The 27,261-nt window shown below is 34.8% G+C and overlaps 1 protein-coding gene, 1 long non-coding RNA gene and 1 pseudogene across 2 annotated transcripts in view; 1 reads left to right on the forward strand and 2 right to left on the reverse strand.

Annotated features, from left to right (window-relative positions):
• The window catches only part of LOC127855370 (uncharacterized), a 474,985-nt gene that overhangs the window by 60,455 nt on the left and 387,269 nt on the right, over positions 1-27,261 (reverse strand). The window lies entirely within an intron of this gene.
• Positions 14,446-22,626, forward strand: LOC127855368 (putative nuclease HARBI1; annotated as a pseudogene).
• Positions 22,575-25,933, reverse strand: LOC127855369 (uncharacterized). The gene is made up of 4 exons (XM_052390875.1): positions 25,272-25,933; positions 24,794-24,866; positions 23,519-23,636; positions 22,575-22,728 (listed from the first exon to the last, which is right to left on the reverse strand). Exons 1-4 carry the CDS (start codon positions 25,711-25,713, stop codon positions 22,624-22,626), a joined length of 738 nt encoding a protein of 245 aa, XP_052246835.1. The 5' UTR covers positions 25,714-25,933; the 3' UTR covers positions 22,575-22,623.

The following is a 27,261-nucleotide window of genomic DNA, read 5'->3' on the forward strand; positions in this document are numbered from 1 at the left end:
ACAAAAGTGTTCCCATTTATGATAGGACTTTACGTTTATAGTAGGACTTTGTATATATCATAGGACTATGTTTTATTATATGGGGATTTTGTTTTAATATAGAATTTTGTGTTGGTTATAGGACTTCACGTTTTTGTTGTTCTTTATACTTAATCGTATTCTTATTATTTACTTATTCATTGAAGGACTTAACGTTGTTTGTAAGGCTTTATACTTAAACATTGAAGAACTTAATGTTTATTTGTATAAGACTTATTAATTAAAGCAACACTTAGGCGTGTTGTTTTGATTTTAAAATATCTACTATGTGTTGATGATATGCTGTTGTATGATTATGAATATTGATGTATTGTTGTTTGATGATACCTTGACGACAACTCCGCACATAACTTCTCTGACAATGACTCTAAGGACGATTTAGAAAAAGAATTTAATCCTTAATTATTTTTCTTAGAAAGGGGCGTATGTGACACTTTTTCTGTCCCAGGAGACTATCATACATGTAAGGGTACATGTACGTAGTTTATGTTATGGTAAACTGACTGGACTCAATTCAATGGGTGCTCTGGGCGGTCACTTCCGTCGGAAGCGGACATGTCCTAGTAAACTATCATGCATATAGGAGTACATGTACTGTCATACGATGGGATGATCTATACATGTAGGACTCGGACCATCATAGGATGGGGTGCTCTAGGCGGTCACACTGGTGTTGATCAGGTCATAAATTGGACATCAAAGAGACAGACCCTTGTTAACTGAACTTAATTCAAACTGTGTTCCGTCGGAAGTCCGTCGGAAGTTCCGTCGGAAGTGTACATGAACTGCTGTTACTGGCTGAGACCATCACGTTTTTCGTTTTTCTACAACGTGATCGTTTATATATGCATTAGTATATAAGCGGGGTAGTTTTTAATAAACATCGAGCCGAGCCGAACCTTTGTGGTAGCGCACAGTGAATATCCCAATTTCTGGCTTCACGGGATAGTGCGAGAGAGACGGACATTTGGACATTTACTTATTGGACGGATTATATTTTGTGTTGGAGTATCTCGTTTATTTCTTTACTGATTATTTCTTGTCTCAATTTTTTTTAAAGAAGAATTATATACTAATAAGAATAGGATACGTTTACAATACGATATATACACGAACATTTAATCAAGAATAAAAGTTGTTATATGCTAACAGAAGACTTGTTGCCTTATTTTGCAAACTGATGAGTAATTTACGAACCTGGGACATTTAAGTCAAAACAAAAAATTACACAACGCGACTTAAAACGAACTTTGAGAGCAAATAAATAACATATGGGCAGAAGTGCCACAATGTTCTTTGGAGTGTAGTGCCCCCCAGGGTAGTTATCTTGGTCCATGGCTCTACCTGACGTACGCTGGAACACTGTTTGATGTCGTTCCTCCCTCCATCACAGTCTACGGTTTTGCAGACGACCACACCGCAAACAAGCGATTCAAAACTACATCTTCTTCTGTTGAAAGAACTGCCATTCAAGAACTTGAAAATTGTGCACTCGTTATTAACAACTGGATGAACGAGAATAAACTGAAAATGAACGCATCAAAAACGGAATTCATCATGTTCGGTAGTAGACCCCATTAAATAAATGTCAATCTAAAGAAATATATATTGCTGGTATCACTGTTAAAGCAGAAAAATGCATACGGTATTTGGGTGCATATTTAAACGAAACACTAAATTTTAAAGAACACATCAAAATTAAGTGCCGTACAGCCATGTACAACTACCTTAAAATCAAAAACATAAGGAAATACTTAACAAAAGAAGCAACAGAAATACTCGTTTTGTCTTTGGTACTATCCCATCTGGATTATTGCAATCTCATCTTGTATGTAACAGCTCAATGCGAAATAAACAAAATGCAACGTATCCAAAACATGTGTGCCAAATTGGAACTCGGCCGACAGAAATATGCCAGTTCAAAAGATGCCTTGTATGAACTACACTGGCTACCAGTAAAGGCTAGGATAACATTCAAATTACTGAACTTCATGTATAATTGTTCGTTGGTAACGCGCCAAAATACCTTACAGAACTTTTAAAAGAAAAAGTACCAGCACGTAACATACGATCTACCGTCTCGTATGACGGATGTTATGATGTGAAACGCAAGAGAAAAACTTTCATGGACAGGAGTTTAGGATTTGTTGGTCCGAAACTGTGGAATGACCTTCCGTCAAGCATCCGGACTTCCGGATCAATAAACATTTTCAACAGGAATTTGAAAAACATTTCTCTTCAGAGACTTTTACAACCTATTTTAATTTGAATACCTGTGATTCAAAAAAATAATCGAAACTCAGTTGTACGGGCTTATTTGTAACTAGAACTCATAGGACCAAGCAATTAAAGAATTGTGCGGGGTTCTTTGCTCGAAAAGGATATTTATTGTACAAGTAACTGGTAACCAAGAATCATTAGGGCTTCTTTGCTCAATGATTGAATTACATCAACCAGCTGTCTTTTAGTCATGCTTAGGCCTTCTAGTTATGTCTTATAGTCACACTGTAATTTTAACCTTCAAGTTGTATCTTGTAGTCACACTTGGTCAGTCTATTTGTGACTTGTAGTCACGATAGTTCAAATAAGGTTAAAACCCAAAAGAAGTGTCCTTAAGAATGACAGGTGACCTGTAGCTGTGGGATCCGACAGCCAGAGTGCAGAAATATCATTTTACGTATCCTTTTACGTATCCTTTTAGTAAATGAAAAACAGTGTCTTTATGTTGCCAAATATTTGCTCATATTATCATTATGATTATTGTCTTAACTCTAGTTATATCAATTTATTACATAATATTTTACTTTTACTGTGTTTTAATAGTGTAGCCGGTATTGTTTTATTGCTTAAGTTCCTTACAGCATTATAATTTATATCACACATTTTAAGATCATTAATCCTTTAATTAATGCTGCATAATATTATCAATACCTCTTATTTTTTATCAATTTTATGTACATATATATGTTTTGTACAACGCCTTGAATATAATTATATAAACAGGCGTTTCATCAAATTAGCAAGTTTCAAGTTTAAAATATGCTTAGTCCCGGTATTTTGATATGACAAAGGTGGACATGTACTTTTCAAAAAGAAAATCTTCATCTAAAACGTTACAAAGATTCGCTTATTTTGAAAACAATACGTTTTAGGCAAAGGCGTATTATATGTACTTTTCACTAAAAAATCTGGATTGACCTTAAATATTACAAAAATATCCTCTAAATAACAATAACGTTATAGGTAAAGGCATATATATATACTTTTAAATTTAATACCCGCGAACATATTAAAGCTACACACCTTGAAATGAAATACATGTTAATCAATACATATAGATGAAATTTGAAAGTGTGCAAAATTGTCATTAAATATATGGCCTAGTTAGCAACCAATTTGCAATTTTTTTTTATATTTTAAAACCGAAAACAGGATTTCTATACATATACGTTCATTTAGACAAACGCGATTATTTTTAAGTTTTAAAGCGCAAAAGACGGATTTCTACCTTGTAACCACCAGATATATTCTTATAGGCATAAATATAATTAAATATATAGCCTAGTTAGCAACTAATTTATTATTTTTCAAACGGTACCGCTTTTAAACCGAAAGTAGGATTTCTAGACGTTTACGTCCATTTCAACAAACGCGATTATTTTTAAGTTTAAAAGCGCAAAAAGACGGATTTTTACTTTGTAACCACCAGAAATATTATAATCGGCATAGATAAAATATGTTTCTTATTTATAATTAAATGTACTTTCATTTCACGGTGTGTGGCTTTAAAGTTAAGCGCATAAACGATAAAGGTATAGACTTCAGATTTTGAAATCATCTTAATATTTATACATACCGGGTATACAATAATTAAGTTTAAGGCGGCGGTGTACTTTTGAAAAAGCTAACTGTGCCTTAAATATTTGATTACACATTGCTAACATACTCTAAGTTTTTGGACACATTAAAAAAATGTTCTTTTCTGTGTCAGAAAATTGAGATACGAAATACATTCGAAAAATACAGGTGGCCGAAAATTTAGAGAAAGGTATATAATGTTTGTTTGTAAATAAATTTATTTAAATAAAACAATAAATCAATGTGCAAATTTGTATTTTGTTATACTATTCTTCATCTGCTTAAAAATGAACACACTTTCATATATTTGCAATCTCTTATCTGAAAATGTCTGTTTAAAGTTAAAGCATTTAACATACGACTTCCGTAATACGATATCATGTCAACTTATCTTGGGTGAAACCTTTATTATTAATTACCAGTATACATGGTAATTCACCCAATCACGCAAATGTAATGATCTATTGCCCTAGGGCATTCAAAGCTTTATGATCCTAATCCGGTTGTAAAAACCTACAATCGAAGGGTCATCAGAAAAGCAAAAAAGGGCGGAAATCTGACAAACAAGCCCTGTAAAATATCAAGAAATGTAATAGTCATTAATTTTGGATGAAAACCTGTATGTCCGAAAATTTTGAGTCACGAACACATATTTATTTTTGGCTAAAAAAGGAGTTGTCCGAAAATATATTGTCCGAAATCTTAGAGTAATTACGGTAATATCTGTTACAGGTTTTAAAATCGATGTGTTATTTTTAAATCACGCTTAATGTATCAACACTCGTATAAATATTGAAACTTGATTTCATGGTTCACATGTTTACAGTTCCATTGATCGAAGTTTTGTTTGTAAAATAAATTCGTTAATGGTTATAGGGGCCTTTTCACAGATTTTGGCATGTATTGAAGTTGGTAATTAAATGCTTTATAATGATAAATGTAAACATTGGATCTAAAAAGCTCCAGTAAACAAAACAATAATACAATTTTAAAAAGAGTAACCTGAACTGGGCTCGAACCACTGAACCCTGGAGTCCTGGAGCAAAAGTATACCGCTTGGACCACTCGGCAATCCGTGCTCATGCTATGTGAGGTGTATTTTTTACTTTATACAAGCAATCCTCGTAGTTTCACAAAATATGACAACAACAGGTTTTCAGATTTTCAAATCGTCAAAAAATGCATATTATGGATATTTTAGAGTATGGTTAGTGTTCAGCATTACTGTTTCCTCACAAGTATCATAACTAAAACGAAAATGTGCGAATCTGAAACAGCTTTTTTTAAATTTTGTCAATTTACCAAAACGTGAAAAGGCCCCTTTTATGGAATCAAGCGGGCGGACAAGCTGCCGTAGGTCATGATAACGTCAGATTAACGCTCGATTTCCCGATACCTTTATTGGTCTGAATGGATATTTCCAATCTTTGTTTATAGATCTTTGATATGAGAGAACCATACAGCAATGCTGATTAAAATTAAATACTGGGAGCGAGTTAGTTTCAGAGAATCAAAGCATCGAGCGCACCTCAATTCTTCATTATTGCATATTATTGAAAAATAATAATTTTGAAAATAAAATAATTGCTTAAAATGCAAGTTTAAAAGAAATACAACAAATTCGAAGTGTTCTTAAAACGCAAATGTTGACAATCTGTGTGCAATAATTTTTTGCAAAAATGAATGTTTTCGGAATATCCAATGATGTAAAAATATAAATGTTTATTGATAAATGTTCGCATTGTAGGATTTATATTTAAAATGACAAATTTTGCAAGTACTTGATAGAAATTTCACCATAAAGCATGCGTTTATTAATATCCCATAAACATACTATATTACACACTACTTTTATTAATTCAAGATAAGAAAAATAAACCATTAGGATTGGTCTCACGAAGAAGGTAATAATGCATACAGAGAGCGCCGTTAATCATTGTATTTGGTGTCAAATCGGTGAACGTTACCATAGGAGCGCATTTTCGTTATGCTCTTAACCAATTTCGGTATTTAGCACTACATTGCGTTGATGTTCGATTTATAATGCTTTCTACTAAACTGATGTTTAAAATGACTTTAATTACAGATTTCACAAATAGATTATAAAAAGGTAGGTTTCATTGATGTAGAAAGAACTTTCCGTTCGACACGGACACGAGCTTATGCTCGCTCGTATTTCATTTTGAAGGCTTAAACTTTGTCTATCACGATACCAACATAACGATCATAGAAAAACAATTGCAGTAGAGCATCATCTACATACACTGTTATCTCCGAATGCAAAATTTCATTTCAGTATGAAACATATGCAATACTTTTGCGACTGTCATATTAAGGTAAACAATTCGAATTTCACATTCTAATGAAATGACTTAACACCTTCGATTCCAAAAGTAATTTAAATATAAATAGAATGCATTAATCTCATCGTTTACTTTTTGTCACTTTACCAATCATCGACTTAACAGCTATAAAACGTTGATGATGTATATAAAAAGCCTTTCTATAACGCGCATCGCTCCATTGACATCCGGATGATAGTCTGTTGCTTATGTCCCTAGGGCTTTAGAACCAATCGAAACAGCAGCAAAATTCTGATTAGCCTAGTGGAGTGTAACCGATCCGATATATTTAATAAAACCCGTATCAATCGGCATGTGAAGTATTTGTTTAATTACTGACATACTTTGATTTCCAGTTTGTTTGTATTTTAGTAATAACTTCGAAAAAGTTATTACTTCAGTTGGCGATAACAATTATGTCTTCATAAGATGCCTCTTCAACAGTTACATTCAATCGAATCGGATATTATGGCCCGAAGAACTGTTGTTAGAATACGGTTGTTTAAGTTTCCGTCCGACTTGTTTTATGATTAATTGATTAAGGATTATATTAATACATCAGCAAATGAAAAGTTATGCAAAGTGAAATGCTCAACCAACTTTACGCAGTAATTTGCAGCAAACATAAGCGATTTAAAAAGTATTATGGCGATACGTTAAACGAGGAAATTCAATTGCGATAGAGTTGTCAACTTAGAATGCCGTCACTAAAACTGTTATACACGCATAGAATGTTTTATATGACGTCGATGGATACGATAGGTCTGCTATTCTGATAATATTAATTTGCAAATTGTTTTACTTTGAAGGCGGGCTATTTTATCTCAAAAGGCTTCACTCGCTCATATTAGTTTTTCCGAATATTTTATATCAATAACACAGATGTTATATAAGTATTACAAATAATGCTACAAAAATCTTATTTTTAATAAATATTTGTCAATCTCGGTACACTTTAAACGACACTATGTTAATCGGTGAATAATTGAATTTTTATTTGCAGCAATATAAGCTGTTAAACATATACACTTATAAACTTGAAAGGTTAATTGTATGTCTGGAACATTTTCAGTTAAATCTTATTTCAAACGTGCATATAATATACTCAAAATAAACTATACGCCGTACAGTCTTTACATGAGTTCATGTATTTATTGCGGAAGACATATCCGTTGATTCTCGTAGATCGTAGACCTCCTGCCCAAAAAATCGAACTATGTAATACGAATCACTTAATTTGCGTCCAAAGTTTAATTATTAGACCAATCGCCTCAATATATTTGAAGAGTATAGTAATACCTTTCAACCACTGACGAACAAAGATTGTCTGACGTACCTGCGTTATCTTTTTTCGCAGTTGTAAGATTGTTTGTCGTTGTTGTTGATGTACAAATTGGTACGTAAATCATTGAACATTATTAGCCATGTCGTCCTTTTAGCATATGTGTGCGCCAGGTCTTCCGATGTATCTCCCTTATTTAATTTCATACGGATGATTCATTTTCAAGTCAAGCTATAACACCTTTATATTTGTATTAATACCGTAGGTTTTCAGTGAAACTATTGTCTTGGTGTTACGGGCCGGCTAGCTCTTTTTAATGACCGTTGGACTACTGATTCGAGGATCGTTAGATACCTGAACCAGTTACTCTTGTGTGGCTTAAAATACTTATAATGGTGATAAAGCCCTTCCGGTTGATTCAAAAGAGCAAGGTCATTTAATAGCGTTTGCATGGAGCACTCTATTCTGGTTAACCGACTGAACTAGGGATAGTGCTTACTGTTTACCTTTTAAAACTGCCTGAAAAAGTCTTCCCCCTATTCTCAACACTGCAAGCAGTACTTTGCTAGTTCTGATTTTTATATTGGTTTAATTATGAGGGAGATGTGTGAATCATATCGTGTATGTATCAAATGGCTAAATCCGTAGACAGCAATTAAGTCAAACACATAAACAAATGACAATAACCGGGCATTTATTGTACCCATAGTTATGTCTATTGTTCCTTTCAACAATATGTATTTACCTATGAAGTTTCGTGTTGATGACTCTTATAGATTTCGATTTTTGTACTGGACAAGCAGTCCGAAGATCAGACGGCAAACATTATTTAAGTATAATTCCTTCTTACAGTTTTCTTGTGCTGTCATATAATAAGAACCCAATTTCTATGTAGTCTACCATCCCTTTTTTGTTAACCTTATATGGTTATTACAAGGGATTTCTTCACAGATTTTCTTTTTTAAAGGTTATTTAAATAATTTACTCGCAAAACTGAAGTCTTTGGAATAATTTGAAAACGTGCATGACAATATAGACCTGTTGAATGTTATTGTTTACAGTCGGGATTTTCCGCGCATGCGCACTGACTGGTTGGCAAAAACACTGTTTACAGTAACGTAAAACATGTATAAATGCATTTTGTTAAGTCAATAAAAAATCCGAAATAAACATTAAATCTCTTAAATGATAGTGCAAATATATCATATTAAGTACCAATAAATCTATATTCATAAATATAATTTCCACATCATAAAAATACGAAATACTTATTAGCATCAGAGTAAACGTGGTCGGAAGATTAAATACTGACAACGCCGCAAAACAAAAATATAAATTAGACGTTTTCTTTCTGATAGTTAAACTTTAATAAATGATATTTCAAAAATAATAAAAGATATATTAATTTGATTACAATTATATGTGGTGTGAATATAGTTATTGTTTATCAGCGATCGAAAGTGTAAGAGATGCATTTAATCAATTATAACACAAAGCCCTAAAAACGGAATACATTATAATTTTTTAATGAAGTGGTAAATTTTCAGTGAATGAATTTTCGTTTCGTTTCCATTTAATGACAATATTAATAAATTTTAGCATAAAAATGTAACTTACATTGTTAACAGTTAATAGCCGAGTTTACATTTGCCGGTACCCGTTAAATACGTTAATTGTGTAGCAGTAAAATTGCACAGTATTTTAAATTTACAGTTATTAAACACACGATTAAACTGGCTTACACGCACACATATATATATACAAGAAATGTCCTGGAGGTACATAAATTGTGTTAAATGACCAGACACTCGACTACTAAATGTGGTTTATGCAGGGACCCAAGTATAGGGCCCTGGGTTTATGACATCATGTTTGCTTTGTAAGGAACAAAGCATGCGCGCTTCCACTTGACTACGCATGCTTTCGAATTATATAAAAGTTTAAACGCTATATCTGTAATACGCGTTTTAAAAATCATCAATGAAAATTATTACGCACGTTTTATTATTTTGATAACCGATAAACGGACATATACTTTAAACTGATTTTTCTTAGCCGATAGTGTTATTTAGCTTAATTCAATACATTTTACACTATATCTCATTCTGTTGATTCTATTAGACTTGTCTTTGAAGATGATAATTTTGCCTTATCGTGGGCAAGTTCTATATGGCCGTTTAATGACGCCATACAAATGACTTTGTTAGCGATTTAAAACTAAACTGTACAATTTAGTTCTATTACGAGCGAAGCAATTTACTCAAAAAGCCGTATCCAAATACACAACGCCATAACAAAGCTCTGAACTCGTATTTGCTGACTCCTTAAAATTACACCTATGTAACATAACGTAATGTCGCAATACACTGTTTACCTGGTGTTATCGTAGGAGATTTGGTTGATTCAATAGCTTAAATTCGGTATTATAAATTAAAGATATTGTATCTGTGTACCAATGCCTTTTACATCCGCGAGATTCAATGGTGTATACAATTAGACATGCAGTTACACATAAAACGGTTTCAAGTTAAAAATAGTTCGGATCTAATATCTCAAAATCTATTTTAAGCCCTTGTCGGTTTCAGTTTAATGCGTCAAAATTTATACGCTGAGTACCATGAAGGGTTCAATTTTCCTCATTCTAATTTTCAGAAAATAACTGTCGAAGTCTTTTCATTATCAGAAAATAAGTTACAAAGAATGTGTCATCTGTTTGACTGTTGACTTGTAGAATTAAGTATGGCTACATTGTTTAATGCTAAAATACCTGTCACAGACATTGATGAAGTTAGGTCATCAACAACGCCCGAAGTTAGGTCATCAACAACGCCCGAACTTTGTGAACCTTGCTTCTCCGATTGCAAGGAGGTAACAGCGGTTGTGTACTGTTTAGATTGTGACGAGACATTTTGTGTTGTCTGTGGACATTATCATAAGAAATCAAAGATCAGTAAGGATCTCAAATTTTTTAACCTAGGTGCAGCACCGCCGGCGCATGTAGTTCAACTGATGAAGGAACTGACCACATGTCCGAATCATCAGTCAGAAGATGTGGTCTACATTTGCGTCGACGAAGACCAACTTTGTTGTAATCAATTGGCTAATACCTCGCACAGACAGTGTCGGCGGGTAGAAAAAATTGACAAGTGTCTGAAATATGACATTGTTAAAGAAATTTCATGCGCTCTTGAACAGAAACAACATAATCAACATCAGCAAAGGGCCCTATCCCAACATTGGAAAGAAGCCCATAACCACGGTTGGGGCTATTCCTCGAACTGATTAAAAAGCGTTGATTCGAGATATAATGTAGTTTGGGATCAAGGTTTCAGATATCAACACACTGAAACCGGACATCTTGGAAAGGTGCCCACTGAGAAACGTGAAGATATAAACGCATATATAATGAGATTTTGTGAACGAAGTATGGAGTTAAATGAACAATTGAAAACCATAAGTAAACATGAGGTCTATCAAAAAATGTTGGTTTCCGGTACCTCTGAACGAGTCCACGAATACTTGCAAGTTTGAGTCTGCATTTAACACACTTCAAACAAACCTCATGTCCCAGTGTCGAACGCAAACAACTGATCTTCTACAAATCATTCAGCGCCAGCAAACCTCAGCAATCAATCTTCAAAAGCAAATAAAGTCTAACCAAGAGAACATAACTCCAATTCAGAAGCATGGACAGGAGAAACATGTTTTCCTTCTCAGTCGGAGAATGAACGAAAATTTGAATAGCATAGAAAGTAGCACCAGGTCTCTTGAGAATAATATGGCACTATCGACATTGAACATTGTTGAGCATTTCTCTGTAAGTCACATTGTCAACAACATTTTGAAAGCACTGAGTATAACAACAACATCAGCATGCTCTCTTTAACCTAGACTTATTGATATGTATATAAGAAATAGTAAACCGCACTGAGGTCCCTATGGCATTATAGTGACCAGCCAGGCAGCCAAAACCGTATATGGACCGAAGTTATCACTATAATGCCATTGGGACCGAAGTGGAGTTTACTATTTCTTATATTACACCGAAGAGTGTCCCATGTACCATTGTACAGTGTTGTATATATTATATATTATATTATTAAATATAAATATTATATATTATATTATTAAATATAAATATTATATATTATATATTATATAAATATATATTATATATTATATATTATAGTATTTAAGTTAAATAGTTTTTTTTATGTTATTTATTATAACAGTGCAAAGTTAGTGATGTGCAGCCCCCCGAACGGTCAATATACAAAAAAATAGTGACCGGTCCATATACTCTAAGGTTTCTCTATCGCATTTTACAGACTGAAACCGGTCATATAGATATAGAAGGACAAATATCTCTGAGGTGTAATATATAGGTTTGTGGTTTGTGATTTAAATGTAAAAAAGTTCATTGACATATATATTCCAAAAAACGAACATAGATGTAACTCAAATGATATCGAAGACGATTATTATTTTGTAATTGTATGTCCTCTTTATACCGATATAAGAAAAATGTATATTGGCAAATTCTATGCTAACCGATATAGTATGCATAAATTTATACTTTTCTTTACAAATTCTAAGACCAACGTCGTAAATAAACTCGCGATATATTGTAAAAATGCTTTTAAAATGAGAAATGATGTCGAGAATGCAAACGTGGAGTAATATAATGGCCTAAGTGCATTTAAAACATTATTATGTACGATTTTGGTCATTTTCGCATTACTATGTATGTGCTTATTGCTTATATTGTGTGAGTTTAGTATATATAACGGTAAACTGGAATTGATCAAGTTATATGAATAAACAGTCTTTTCTGTTCAGGTCCATCTAAAAAGGTCTGAGTGTAAGTAAACTGTTGGGGTTAGTTTTGGGTTAGCATCATAAGTTTCTTGCTGGACGGCGCTTTTTAATTTGAAGTATTATATTAATGGTAGTCGTATTATTGTAGAAGTGAAATAAAGATAACTTAACGCTCTTAAATATTAACAGGGTATTATAAAGCTGAACGCATTCACTCTATTTGAATAAAAGTATTATGCCACCTTGGCATTTTATTCCCAAAATCTTCAGCTGGAAAACGTGACAATGTAAATCGCAAAACCACTGGACACGCAACAGTAATATCTGGTAAACAACTGACATCTTTGGCATCCACATATTTTGCTTATCTATTCATCTCTAAGCTTGGTCTGTATTTTAAAAGGAAATGATATTTCAAACCTCTTCGGTGAATTATCGTATAATAAAACATACATATAGAAGTAACATCAGTCCAAGCTTAACTCATTGCTGACGCTACAGGGGACTTGGATATTAACATACAATGGCTTTACCAATGTTGTTGTTTTAAAAGCACTGCATGGGTCAGAACAATGGCTTATGGTGAAATCCTGAATATACTTACCGTGTGTAAAACAATATTGAAAAGCATAGGTATGTTTGTGTCTAGACAGTTTGTACGAGAATGCAGACATTGTTGCTTGAAAACCGTTAATCTCGTAGTTCATAAAATGTGTTATTGTTACTTGCTAGAGGATAAGCGAACACATTTATGGACAAATCTAATTGAATGCATCGGCATAGTGGAAAGTGAATTGTTGCTGAAAATGATATCTGCAACTGTTGACTTATATTTTGTGCATTTTACATTCTGCAAAGCTGCTGTTAGCATCCTGAACTAGTGTTGGATGCTCTGAGCTAGGCTGTTTACACATATGATGTTGACATGTCGATCGAATCTATGTTAGTGTATCTTAACACTATATAGCAGTCTTCCGTGGAAGGCACAATTTGTGGCTTATATTAAGTATATTCACCTACTATGTCTTTATTTTCGTTTTCGCTTAAAGACATATCCTCAGCGAATAAGTCACACTGAAAAAAAAGCGCCGTCTCCTATGCTCATTTCAATCTGATTATTTTCCGTAGGAATTAACAATTATTTATATATATATATATATATACTCTATGTTACTTATCTTTATAAATAATCTAAGGGCTGTATTTAGTTGCTTCATTTTGATCTCTTGTATATACTCGATTGTACTTCATTGTGCATAATCTGTATTATATGTTATGCCTTTATGAATGGAAGGAAAATAAAAGTATATCTATGCAAAATGTGTTGTGCTTAATAAAGATTTAAGTGGACATGTGCGGTTTCCCTGCATACTTTTGGGACCTAATCATGATTCGAATTTTATTTAACTTTATCTGCAGCATTGATTTGTAGTGGACATGCTCATACCGTCAGTTCGATCCGCTAAAATATTTTTTTTCGGTTAATTATTTATTTTTCGTCTAAATTTGGACTTTTTGATAGCTATGCATGATTTCTTGATCTAATCAACCAAGCTAACAATAAATTTTTACATTGAAGATGCAAATTATCTGCGAGAATCCATTAGTTTATACAATTGTTTAGCAGAGTCTATTTTATATATATATTTTTTTTCACCAGCGCTAAAATGCATGTTTACAAACAATAAGATTTAAATGCGGTTACTAAACGATGCAAAGTACTAAGTTTGTTCACCATCACTAGTTTATATCAGGTTTTCTCCGGTTCGGGACTCTTGCATTGCTTGCAAGTAATCCATGTATGTCCCTTAACGGTGTTTTACAGAAAGGGTAAAAAATGCCAATCCTCAGTATGACTGATCGTCAATCATTTGTCTGCAAAACAAGGTAGTGCGATTATTAAAAGAAACGCGTCATTTTTTGTACAACACCCGGGCCCGGTTGCTCAAAGCATCGTTAAGTCTTTACGGACCGTTAAATGATAACGGGCCTGTTAAAATCAGCGTTAGCGTTAACATTGGGTTGCTCAAAATAACGCTGGCTTTTAACGGCCAGTTTAACGCCAGTTTCTGCCGTTAACTTTAATTGAGGTTTAAAGCCCAATTAAACAGTTAACGCTAGGTTTCAAAATGGCTGCTATAGCTGTTCTGCCATTTAGGAAACCAAAGGAATTTCGACTGTCACATCACCTTGATGAATTAACTAGTGAAGAGTTTATTGCACGTTATCGTTTTTCTAAGAATGGAGTCTCTTTCTTGGAAAATCTTCTTAAGGACGATTTGCAACGGCAAACAAACAGAAACCATGCGCTGACATCATTCCAACAAATCCTCATAACATTGAGATTTTTTGGTACTGGAGCATTTTATTCAGTCATTGGAGACACTCTAGGATTCCACAAATGTACGGTATCTAGAGTTGTTGAAAATGTAACGGATGCCATCATCAAGCACTTGCACGAGTTCGTTGTGTGGCCATCACCAGTGGAGAAGGAAAGAGTTAAACAAGGCTTTTATTGCTGGATTCCCGAATGTAATTGGCTGCATAGATGGAACACACATCCGCATTCAGGCACCTCATGATGATGAAGCTTCATATGTCAATCGGAAAGGCTTTCACAGCATAAATGTCCAAGCTGTCTGTGATCATCAAGGTAAACTTAATGCTGTTTTATTCTTTCCATTGCACATATATATATATATATCATCTGAAATGAATAAATAAATGCATTTAGATCATGTGCTTATTTGTTTGTACTTGTAGATTTTTATTAGCAAAATCAGCGTTCATATGAAATGTTTTGTAAGCATTGTTAGCAGTGAGATATCTGAAGTGATTTCTTTGCTCTATTCCTTAGAGATTGCTAGTAACTAAGGGTTAATAACAGTGAACAATAACTGATAAACAATTAACGTGAATAGAAACAAGATGAGTGATTCCGCAAACTATAATAATCAAGAACTATGTAATTAGACGTCTATTCTCATTGAATCCCAGCCAGAAAGAGAGAGATTCCCGGATTATGTGCTGCAATATTACACACCCGTAATAATCGCTCACGGTTACATTCTACCAAAACCATAAATCACAACACTCCTCCCCACTTTAACTTAAAAGTTTCCAGCCAGAGGTGGGGTAGGGTGACTAATAGCCTTTTCATAGTTTGTTGAGCAACAAAGCCCTAACAAATGTCATGAATCTTTCCGGGAAACATATTTTCATTAGTGAACAAAGAAGCCCAACTAATTCGTCTCTGGAGCAACTTTTAGTTGAACAAAGAAGCCAAACAAATTCTTGCTCCCTCCAATGCCCCAATGCTATTTGTTGGACAATGAAGCCCATATAAATGCTCCTGCATTAGCTGAATAATTTTCCTCTCATTGAGCAAAGAAGCCCTAAAACAGAGAAAATTAACAGCATTAGATATTGTGCCTACACAAAGTGCATCTGTACTTGTCTATGTCCAGTGCGTCAGTCGGTGAAACATTCACACAAGAACCATGATACCAGGTGACCCGATGAAGGAATGACATGATGGAGTTCAATAACCGTCGCTTTTAGGGATCTCCGGAATAACCAATTCCTAATCACCTGAGCCCTCCTTCGACTTGAACGCGTACACCAGTCTAAAACATTCGTTGTTGATCCAGAAAACTTCACCTCTTGCAATCAACAACTGCCCTCCATCTTCCTCTTGAGCCTTTTCCAACTCTTCTTAGGAGAAACCCCAGCACTGCGACTTGCCACTGTCTGTTACATCTGACACAAACACATTACATGCTCCAGCGTCTTCACAAACGAGTGAACCACTTAAAATAGGGTCCATTTTTCAATGGACCCTCCACTTTGACAGTATACACTCTGTTGTAATCCAGTTGTCCGGGGCAAGTAAGCCCTCTATTCCAACTGGTATCACCATGACCTAGAGTATGGCAGACCGAACAAGAAAGCCCTTTTGTCTGACCAGACTACGTTGATGGTCCCGTTGCCTGTTTCCCACCAGGATCCCAGACAAAGATGACATCCATGGATAATGGGCATCTACTGCCATCAGCGAGTAAAGGAAACCCACCTGATGCATCCTTGGACTCCGGGAGTAAAGGAAACCCTCCAGAGGAACGGTCCAACTCAGGGAGTAAGGTAAACCCACCTGATTGCAGCCTATCGCCACTTTGAATGTTCCCTGACAGCGTATACCAACAATCCTCCACAATGGGTAGTGGAAAGGTATCCTTCACAGTCACATTGTTCAACGCACATCGGTCAATACACCAGCGGTCTGTACCCTCGCGCTTCCTTATCAGAACTGGTTCTGACACCCATTCACTTGTCGACTCTGTTACAACACCAGCATCTAGTATTCTTTCCAGGTGCTCTTCTTCCCCAGCCAAGCAAGTAGGAGTCCTTCGAATCCTGGGCTTAACTGGTTTGGCACTTCCTGTGTAAATTGAGTGTTCAATGTCAGAGAAATTTCCAAGGTAATGCTCATCCTGGGTACAATCATCCTGAAAATCACAATGTTCGTCATTCATACCAACAATTGACTGTAAATACTCTTCCTGTAAAGTGATAGCTATCTCCACATTTTCGCTGTCAAACTGGTAACGACGCAATTCACCTTCACTGATTGTAGAACATATTACATCAGTAGCTTGTTCATAACTATAACCATCTTTCTTTGAAAGCTTCTGTTTGACATCCAGAACTGGACTTAAAATCTCAGGAACTAAATTCACTTGAGGAGAGCAATAAGCCACTTCTTCAAGAGATTCTTCCTTATTATTGTCCACCAGAACTTCAATAGAAATCTCAGGGCCCGAATGCACTTGAGGAGAGCAATAAGCCCCTTCCTCAAGACATTTTTCCTTATTATTTCCAATCAACACTGGAGAAGAGAAACCCACATCCGGAACTAGATAAGAGAACTCAGGAACCGAATGCACTTGAGGAGGACTATAAGCCCCTACCTCAAGACATTCTTCCTTATGATTGCCAATCACCTCTGGAGAAGGGCCACACACATCCGGAACTGGATTAGAAAACTCAGGAACCAAATGCACTTGAGGAGGACTATAAGCCCCTACCTCAAGACATTCTTCCTTATTCTTGCTCGACACTAGAGAAACCCTACAAACAGAGAATACGCTGGTGTGTTGACCCTTTACTTTCTTGGGCGGACTGGTTCGACCAATGTCATCTGCTCTTCTTGAATTTAAAGGACTCTGGCCTTTTCCTGACTCTCGCCCCTTCTTTATCTTATCGTCTTGTTGCGTTTGACAATCCTTCCGAAAATGGCCAACCTCACCGCATTTGTAACACCTTTTGTCTGACCCAGGTCGACTTGGCTGCGAACATGTCAGCACTGTTGATGTTAAACATTCGACCATCCTCTCCAGTCGTTGTAACCTGTCTTCTTCCCCTGACACTGCCTTCACTGCATACGAATCGGACATTCCGGTACCATCCACCGCCTGTGTAACATATTGATGATGTCGTACAAGGTCAATGGCCTTTTTCATCGAATGAGGACGCCCAAAGCAAGCATGCTTCCCTGCCTCCTTGTCCACACAGCCCTGGCAAAACTTTGAAATGGCCTCCTGCATGCTATGCTTTTCTGGCAGTTTTCGGAAAGCTGGTATTGCCAAGGTCAGCACTCTGTCAGCCCAATCCTCCAAGGACTCTCCGGCATTCTGTGTGGCCTGCTGGAACTTGACTCTGGCAGTTTCCGACAGCTCTTTGGCACCAAAACGAGCCTCCATTTTCCTCATGATTTCGGAAAAGGAAAACATATCACCCATCTGTGTCGTGAAAGTGAAGAAATCCAGTGCCTTTCCTTCAAGACACCAATTTAGGTAGTCTCTACACTCACTATCAGTCCATGAGTTGACACTTCTGTAGCTGTCAAACTTCTGTTTGAAAGAAAGCCAATAAGACTTTCCATCATACATTAAGTTCTTGGGGAGCTTATCTGGATTTCCCCTTTTCTCTTCTCTTCCCCTCAGTGTCCGATACTTTTCATCGGAGTCCGAGTCACTATCGGAGTAATAAAACTTGGACCTGCGATGGTGACCACTATGATGATCATGGCGCCGTCTGTAGTGATCCCTGTCACTCTCTCTGTCCCGCGACCAATGTCGACGTCTTCCACCGGATGACCTCCTCCGGTAGTCTTCTGGCGAGCGATCATGCGAACTACTCCGCTTCCTCTAATGGTATTCATGTTTACCATCGCGACTTCTAGATGGAGACTGGTAAGACCTTCTTGGGGAGTAGCTCCTGTCCCGCGAGAAGTGACGCCTTTCTAGACTATCGCGGCCCTCCTCTCTAGCTCTTGAACGGCGGTTGCAACTTTTTCTATCCCTGGCAACTGAACTCTCTAGTTTAGTAGTTTCCTCTTTCTTAGGATATCCAACTGCTGCTGGATCCATCGGGAATGGATGGGACAAAGTGAAGCCCGCAATCCTTTCCTCATCGTCTGCCTCGTCTTCACTCAACATATTCATGTCAAGATAACCATGTTTCTGCTGTTTCTGGACAATGTTCCATGCCTGCCTTTCAGACACACCCGGCAAAGACATCAATCCTTTCACATCAGCATATTTTACGCGTACTGACATGTTAGAATAACCCGGTATTAAATTAGATTTATAATACACTCATCAATCCCACTCAATACCCATTTAATCCTTCTAATTATAACACCCGTAACCGTTATTCTAGATTTTAACTCAAATGACACAAACAGTAAACAATATCTATGGCCCACTATACAAAGGTACACAGTATTTATGACCCTCATAGCCCACCATACAAAATAACCCAGTCAATATGACCCCTATGGACACCATTAACATGTACACATAAAATATGACACTATGGCCCACCATAGATTCCCCAATATTACACTATTGGTACCACATAGAATTGTTTACATGAGTTTAGACACTAACAGCCCACCATAGAAACCAGTGCAAATGTCAACAACAAGGGTTAACAATTGGAACAAGTCAACAGATGTACCTGAAAACTTTGAATTTCAATAACCATGCAATTAAATTAAAGTGTGAGTAAGCATGCACGTTAAAACTTAGAGCACGATTAATCACGCCAACAAAACCAGTCATGCGGGTTTGACTTACCCCAAACCCACAACTACTTAACAAGGGCGTTTAGACCCTTCCTGTGCATTAATGTACCAAATGCACAGAAAACCCTGATTGCAAAACCGCAAACAGAACAGGTAAACAATAAACCGTCTTACCTACCACAGCGCCTGAAAATCAAATCAATTAGCACAACACGCTGTTGCGCTTTAATGAAATGAACGTCACTGTCCCTTTTCAGTCCGTCAATGACAAGTTCAGATGCCATCAAACGAACAATTCCAATATTACACTCAAAATGTTTTAATTAATGAGAAATAATATTAACCGCACCCGTAAAATTAAGGATTTGACTTTGCTATGAAAAATACCCCAAATTTACTGTATGCTAACCCACTGTAAGTATTCACTTAATAACCCTCTTTCTCCCCAATCTATGTGTTTAAGTCTTGACACGCCCCAAAATTAGGAATCACCTGACCCGTAACTTGTGTATATTCCACACCCTAACCCGTCAGTAACCTGTGATCCCAATTTTATCCAATCCGAGAGCCTTAAACCCACACTGAATGGTTCAATCTATACCTTACAGTGAAACCCAAACAAACTTTGCAAACCTTTCTGTTGAGATGCTGCCATCTTCAATCTCTGTCAGATTCTGCCTGCGTCCCCTGGATGTCGTCAAGTTATTGGACAAAGAAGCCCACAATAACAAGCACATAACTATCGAGCAAGGAAGCCCTGAACACAGTCACAGATGTCGAGCAAAGAAGCCCTGAACACCAGCACTTTCACAGATTGCAAAGTTCGTTTGCCGGCTAAATACACTAGCCGCAAGATCCTGAACTCAATGAGAAATGTCCTAACTTTTGAAAATTAACACGAATTTTTTCTTTGAATTTGTTGTTCTTTTTCCTCGTCGCCAATGAAGTGATTTCTTTGCTCTATTCCTTAGAGATTGCTAGTAACTAAGGGTTAATAACAGTGAACAATAACTGATAAACAATTAACGTGAATAGAAACAAGATGAGTGATTCCGCAAACTATAATAATCAAGAACTATGTAATTAGACGTCTATTCTCATTGAATCCCAGCCAGAAAGAGAGAGATTCCCGGATTATGTGCTGCAATATTACACACCCGTAATAATCGCTCACGGTTACATTCTACCAAAACCATAAATCACAACATATCTAAATTAATCAAGTAAAATACTAAGGATATTATAAATTTGTATCTGATTATTTAATATGTAAAATAAGTTTTACATGTACAACTTACCTGTTATTATTTTTCTTTATCAAATGTTTGAACGTTTATTTTTTGGTGCAAGGTTTTAATGGTAATATTAAAAACATGGGAGATAATTTATTGCAGCATTTTAAGAGTCAAAACGGTCGTTAGTTAAAACGGGTTTCGAAAGGGATAAATTATGCCTCATCTTAAATAACTTAAAGGTGTCACACTAAAATACAAAGCCTTCGTGTTCATTTATAGTTTGTGTGTGATACAGGGAAATTTACAAGTGTCAATGCCAGTTGGCCAGGGTCATGCCATGACAGCCACATCTTCAGGACGTCGGGTCTCTGTGCAAAGCTGGAGCGGGAGCATACAAACTTTGCAGATGGTGTGCTGTTAGGAGATAGTGGGTATGTTAAACTTGTTTTAGATAAATAAAACTTATTGGTGTATATTCAATGGAAACTAGGATAGAATAGTTTTAAGTTATCACAGAAATTAAATTTTATCTAGTGCGGGGCTCGAGTTTGCAACTTGCTTTACCAACTGAGCTGATCTTTCTGACTCACGCACAATTAACGCCTCCTGCAATTTAACTTTGACGCAGACTTCCTGATATTCCTACCTATAACATCTGGCCTCATATAAGTCACCCCAAAGGAAAATTGCGCCCGCTGCGGATCTCGAATCCCTGACAGACACAACAAAATCATAGCAATCTGGCTAACCGCACGGCTGATTCTTTCAAAATACCTCACAATAGTTTAAAACAATACTAATATGGTTTTCATACAATTCAAATGTAACATTCCCATATTAAATCTTATTTTAATGAAATGGACTTATGCAAATAGTTATGGTGTCTCTTCAAAAGCACTGAACAAATATAAACTTTCACCACTTTCAGTTACCAAATCAAAGTGTATATGATGACTCCTTTCCTGGCGACGGATTCGGTGGCAAAGGAAAGGTATCAGCAGGCCCAAACCCGGACACGTGCAGTCATTGAAAGAAGCTTTGGGAGACTCAAGCGTAGATTTGCTGTTCTACACTCTGAGGTATTTTTTAATGAAGCAAAGTGGGTAGGACATACACTTTTCAACCAAATTAACATACAGTGAATATGTACATTTGCCATCTAACAATAATACTATGCATTTGTATATTTCCTTTTTTATTGCATTTAAATTACTTTGATTTCTATTTTTTTTTTTAACAGTTGACATTTTTAAAATAATACAAAATATATTTGACCTTTGACCTTGAAGGATGACCTTGACCTTTCACCATTCAAAATGTGCAGCTCCATGAGATACACATGCATGCCAAATATCAAGTTGCTATCTTCAATATTGCAAAAGTTATGACAAAACTTTAAGATTTCTTAAAGTTTTTGACAGACAGACAGACAGAATGACAGACAGACAGACAGGCCAAAAACAATATACCCCTTTTTTTAAAGGGGGCATAACAATTAGTAAATGTTCATTACATATTTAACCTAGAAATCATTAAATGTTTCTATATTTAATATGCCCATACCTGTTATATAATTTCAATATTTGCAGGTTAGATTGAAGCCTGCAAAGATTTGCAAGATAACAACAGCATGTGTGATACTGCACAATATTTGCATCAAACTCAATGAGCCTGACATTGGGGATTCTGATGAAAATCAAGACAATAATGATGCAGTATTCAATCTTGCGATGAACGGGAATGGAAGCGGGACACACATACGTGAATACATTGTGAATAGATATTTCACATAATGGAAAAAATTGTTTCTCAAATTTATGTAAGGACATTAAATATATAGGGTATAATATAACACAATTATTGCTAAAAAACACTTTTATTATATTAATTTAAAATAATCAATGTTAATCATTTTGTATTCAATAAAGCACTGAGGCAACTAAGTCAATATAACCATTATATTTAGTCCTCAAAAAATTTTCCATTGATGATCTCATCTACAACGTTCTGGTCACGTCTCATTTCCTCTTTCAGCAGCATTCGAATCCTTATATCAAGTAGTTGTTTCTGAAACATAATATTGCATTCTTAAAGACTGGTTCTTAACAAGTAATTAAAACTGAAACTTTATAAAAACATAGATTATTTTGATTTTTTATGCATTAACAGTACAGTAAGATAAGTAGTCAGTCTGAACAATTTAACATTAGTTCTTTTGTAGACCTGGTGAATGTTATTGCTTGAATTTTCATATTGTGTATATTTTCTTATACTGTTAATCACTAGTGTATTACAGTAATACTGTTTCATACAGAAAATTCTGTTAACAGTTGTCACTGAATCAATAGCAGTATAATTATTGATCAATACCTTTATCAGTAAATAAAGACTGATTTAGCAAATGTTTTATTTAAATCTATGATTTGTTATTGCAATTATTGTATGTACTTAGATTCAACATTCTAAGTTAAATAATTGTGCATAATTATAGAGTTCCATTCTGTTCACATTTGGCTGAGAACTAGGTCAGCCATCAGCTGATTGAACAGATGTATTTAAATATAGGTCAGGAATATTCCCACGCACTTTGTAAACACTGTCTACTCTAGTGGAGAATTTACTGCATTAATTTCAATTTGCTAGTAAAGGCAAAGGTGTACATTTCTAAGAATAACTTACTTTATTTAAATTTGTGTGTTTATTTATAAAAAATATTTAAAACATGTCAGGAGCCATTTTCTCAACAGAGGTAGTATGTAACAGGGTATTCACATACACTAATTATCATTTATTTGAAAGTATGATATTTGAATAATAATATGGAATAAATAATGCCACAATGTTATCACATTCTTACCTCCCGTTCCTGCTTTTCCACCTCCCCTTTGAAGTATTGTACCTGCCAGTACTGCAGTTCTTCAGACTTAGTTGCAAACTTCTTTTGCTTCTTTGCTGGACCTTTATTACAACACTCACTGAAGTTAAAAAAATTACATATGCAATAAACACTAGGCTAATTTTAATCTTGAATTAAAATGTTTAATGTATAACACAATTATACTCTGGTTCAAAGTTGTTACTTTACCTTTCTTAAAATAGATTTCTGAGTGAAGTTAACCTTTTTTATGATTGGTTGATTTGTAAACTCGACCGCACGGGTTTTTTAAGATTGTTTATACTTGTTTTTTGTAAGCGTTGAACACCCAGTGTTCAAAAATTTGAATTTTCCAGTTCCACCCTTCCAAATAAAAGTAGTTTTGCGTAAATCATTTTATAGAATAGGTCATTGTGATAAGAGAATTGATCATTTGTTATTGCTTACTAATTTGCTTTGTATCTTTGTTTGTAAAGTGCTTTGCATTTATGACATTGTCTGTTTATTTACATATTTAATATTTGTTTTCAGCTTGAATTGTTATTAAAATATTGTATAATGTTTAATGCAAGGAATGCTTGTATTATGCTTTGAATGCGTTTGCATGAATATTCTACGAATTATTACACGTGACTTATAATTGTCATAAATGAAATTGCATGTATGATCAATTTATATTTTTGATTTACATTACTTCGTGTACGATTTAGTAATTCAATTATGATATTATTTGAATTATTTGAATTAATTTTGCTGTGTTACAAGGCTAATAAAATTTGACTATCATTGAATTTGTTATTTATTGTAGTTATTACTATATATATATATATATACTTTCTCACCGATTAAAACTTAAGGAAAGAAATTGCAAATTGTATAATGAAGTACATGGAGTTAACAAATATTTTAAATACAGCATTCTTAACAGCATTTGATCATTAAATAGTACGTAATATAATTATCACAAATAAAAATAGTAAATACTGATAGTAGAAGAAGTGTGGTTGGAGAGGCAGCAACTGCTTCTTAAGTAACTAGCCATTATATTAGTAACTACTTTTAGTAGCATTAACTACAATTAGTTAAAGTCAAAACTACTAGAAGTGGTAAATTTTATTAGTATAAGTAAATACTAAAATTAGCAGTAACTTTATTAGTAATTGTGTTATTTTATCAATACTTTATTCTTACCTTTACTGCTCAATATATATAGTTGTATTTGTGTTATTATTATTTTAGAAACATTATTTTATATACCTTGACTGCTCCGTTTGTCCAACTGTTCCCACAGCGGGCGCAACTGTGGTGTTGGACAGAAAGTGACGACCATCTGTAAAAATAAACACAACACCATCAGAATTGTGTGTAACCTTTGCAGCTCACGACGGTGAAAATAAAACTCATACTGTAACCCGCAAATGGCGCAATGCCATGTGTCTAAGCGAGTGTCATTGTGAGAAATTGGATACTTATTGGACATAATTTCACATGAAATGGTGAGTATTATTGTTGCATTATGATTTGTGAATGTTTGTATGCAGTTTGAAATATCACATCAATAAAGCTTGACTTAATTGTTGGTTTAAACAGTGTTGAACATGGGAAAAACCCTGTTACTATAAATAGCATATATTAAAGCAGACGGCCGTTGACATTTCATTATTTACTTTTTATTAATTGTTTCAATTGGTAGTTTTTAAATGAAATATTTAAAAAAAAGATTGTTAGAACAAACCAGCTTCATCGCTGTCCAATCCTCCAATAATCCGATTGAAGGATGCCGAATCTTTATACATTTCGGCGATCCGAACTTTTTGTTCATCGGCGACAGCTGTCAGTGTCAGGGTCCCTCCACCCGTTTTACGCCGTTCTAACTTTTCACTGGTAACTGCTGCCTTGCTCTCTCTTTTCAAGTTCTGCCATTTATTACTACATTCATCCGCAGTTCTAACTGCAATTCCTTGTGCAGAAATTACTTCAGCAATTTTCGTCCACATATCTTTTTTCATTTTATTATTTACAGTGTTTGAAAATTTATTAGTTAATATTGAAAATGTTTTCTCATCTTTAACCAGCTCTTCCAATTTCAATATTTCTGTATTGCTAAAGTTAATGCTCCTTTTCTTTCTTTTAATTTCAGGTGAAGTCACTGAAGATGCGTCTGCTTGGGATGCCATTTTGGAATTGGATAACAGGAACAGGAAGTGGAAATTTGGAATGGATTGTGGGATTTAACATGGATGTTAAAGTCTTAACGCTGCGTTAATTAACGCTAGCGTTAAAACTTGTTGAGCAACATGAAGTTAACGGCTGATTAAATTACGCTGCGTTAGGGTACTTAACAGAGGTAAAGCTTAACGGTAATGTTATCTTAACGATGCTTTGAGCAACCGGGCCCTGGTATTTAACGTAATTAACATTACATTTTGTTTGATCATATGTCTAAGGTCTGTTACTTGATTATTAATAATAACAAATAAGTACGTTGGTTATGAGCCTTAACATATCAGTCTAGAGCTTAACCACTTTTCTCTTAACCCCTCTATCTAACCTTTGTTCGGCACAAACTTGTAATTATGAAAGATATAAATACGAAACGTGACATACACAGTCAGACGACATGATAAGTATACTATTACATTTTTTCCAGACGACCTCATTTAGGTCATTGTTTCTAAAGATAAAAAAAAATATGCGTCAAGGCAATATGATGGCTATGTCCAATCTTTAATGGAAATGGCGTTTATTTTGTAGGGAATTCCTTGTCAAAGTCTTACTTGCCGAGTTTTTCTTGATTTAAATGTTTTTTTACTGCGTGTGGATTAAAATATTTTTTAATTGTGATATATTATTTATAAATAAAGTGTTATAAATCATATTAATTTGATTGACTTCTAAATATTCTAGAGTCTTAGAAATATCATATATAATTTTAAATAATTATACCAGAAAGTAATGTGAAAAAAAAGATAACACGTCTATGCAAATAAGGCAAGTTATGTGCCAAATGATAATACCCATGTTATATTTTAGAACAATGTAAAAACAAAACTATTTGCATTAAAACTAGCCACTTGGTCTGTTTTTATACTGTTTAGTTTGATAATTTTATTATTGTTATATAATGGAAGTTTTACAAAGACTATAAAGATGATAATTGTAACCATTCGTAAGTGTTCATTATTCATTACTATATATCGGTTATTGTTGACTTTTTTTAGTCAAGAAACATGTTCATGCGTTTTTTTACTAAGAAAGTTAACCGCCCAAATTAGAGAAGCCATGTACTAAGTTGTTTTTATAAACAGTTGTATTACTAAGTAATATATATATATTTCAAAACTGCCATTTAACAATAGTCACCTAACTACTTTTCCAAGTTATTATTTTCAAAATGTATGTTTGATCTGTTTCTTGATACTTATTGTTAGAGTAACTATCATCAGACTTCATATTTGCCAATTGTTTTGAAAGATACAAATATTCATAACTCGTCCATATCGTCAAAAATCATCGCAGAGGCTCTGTTTGGTAATGATTGTTGTTTAAATACCGTACCGATCATAACAATATCTACTTCGGTCGTTTTTTTGTTCATCTAAAACAAATGTACGATATCAACATCGGATATTTCTAAAATGGCGGTCAAGAAACATTGTGGTTTTGATAACTGCAGAAATAAAGCAGCGATTAATTATCTCAATTATTCTTTTAATTTCAGTTTT

This window comes from Dreissena polymorpha, chromosome 13 (genome assembly GCF_020536995.1).
Source record: "Dreissena polymorpha isolate Duluth1 chromosome 13, UMN_Dpol_1.0, whole genome shotgun sequence".
Taxonomy (NCBI): domain Eukaryota; kingdom Metazoa; phylum Mollusca; class Bivalvia; order Myida; family Dreissenidae; genus Dreissena; species Dreissena polymorpha.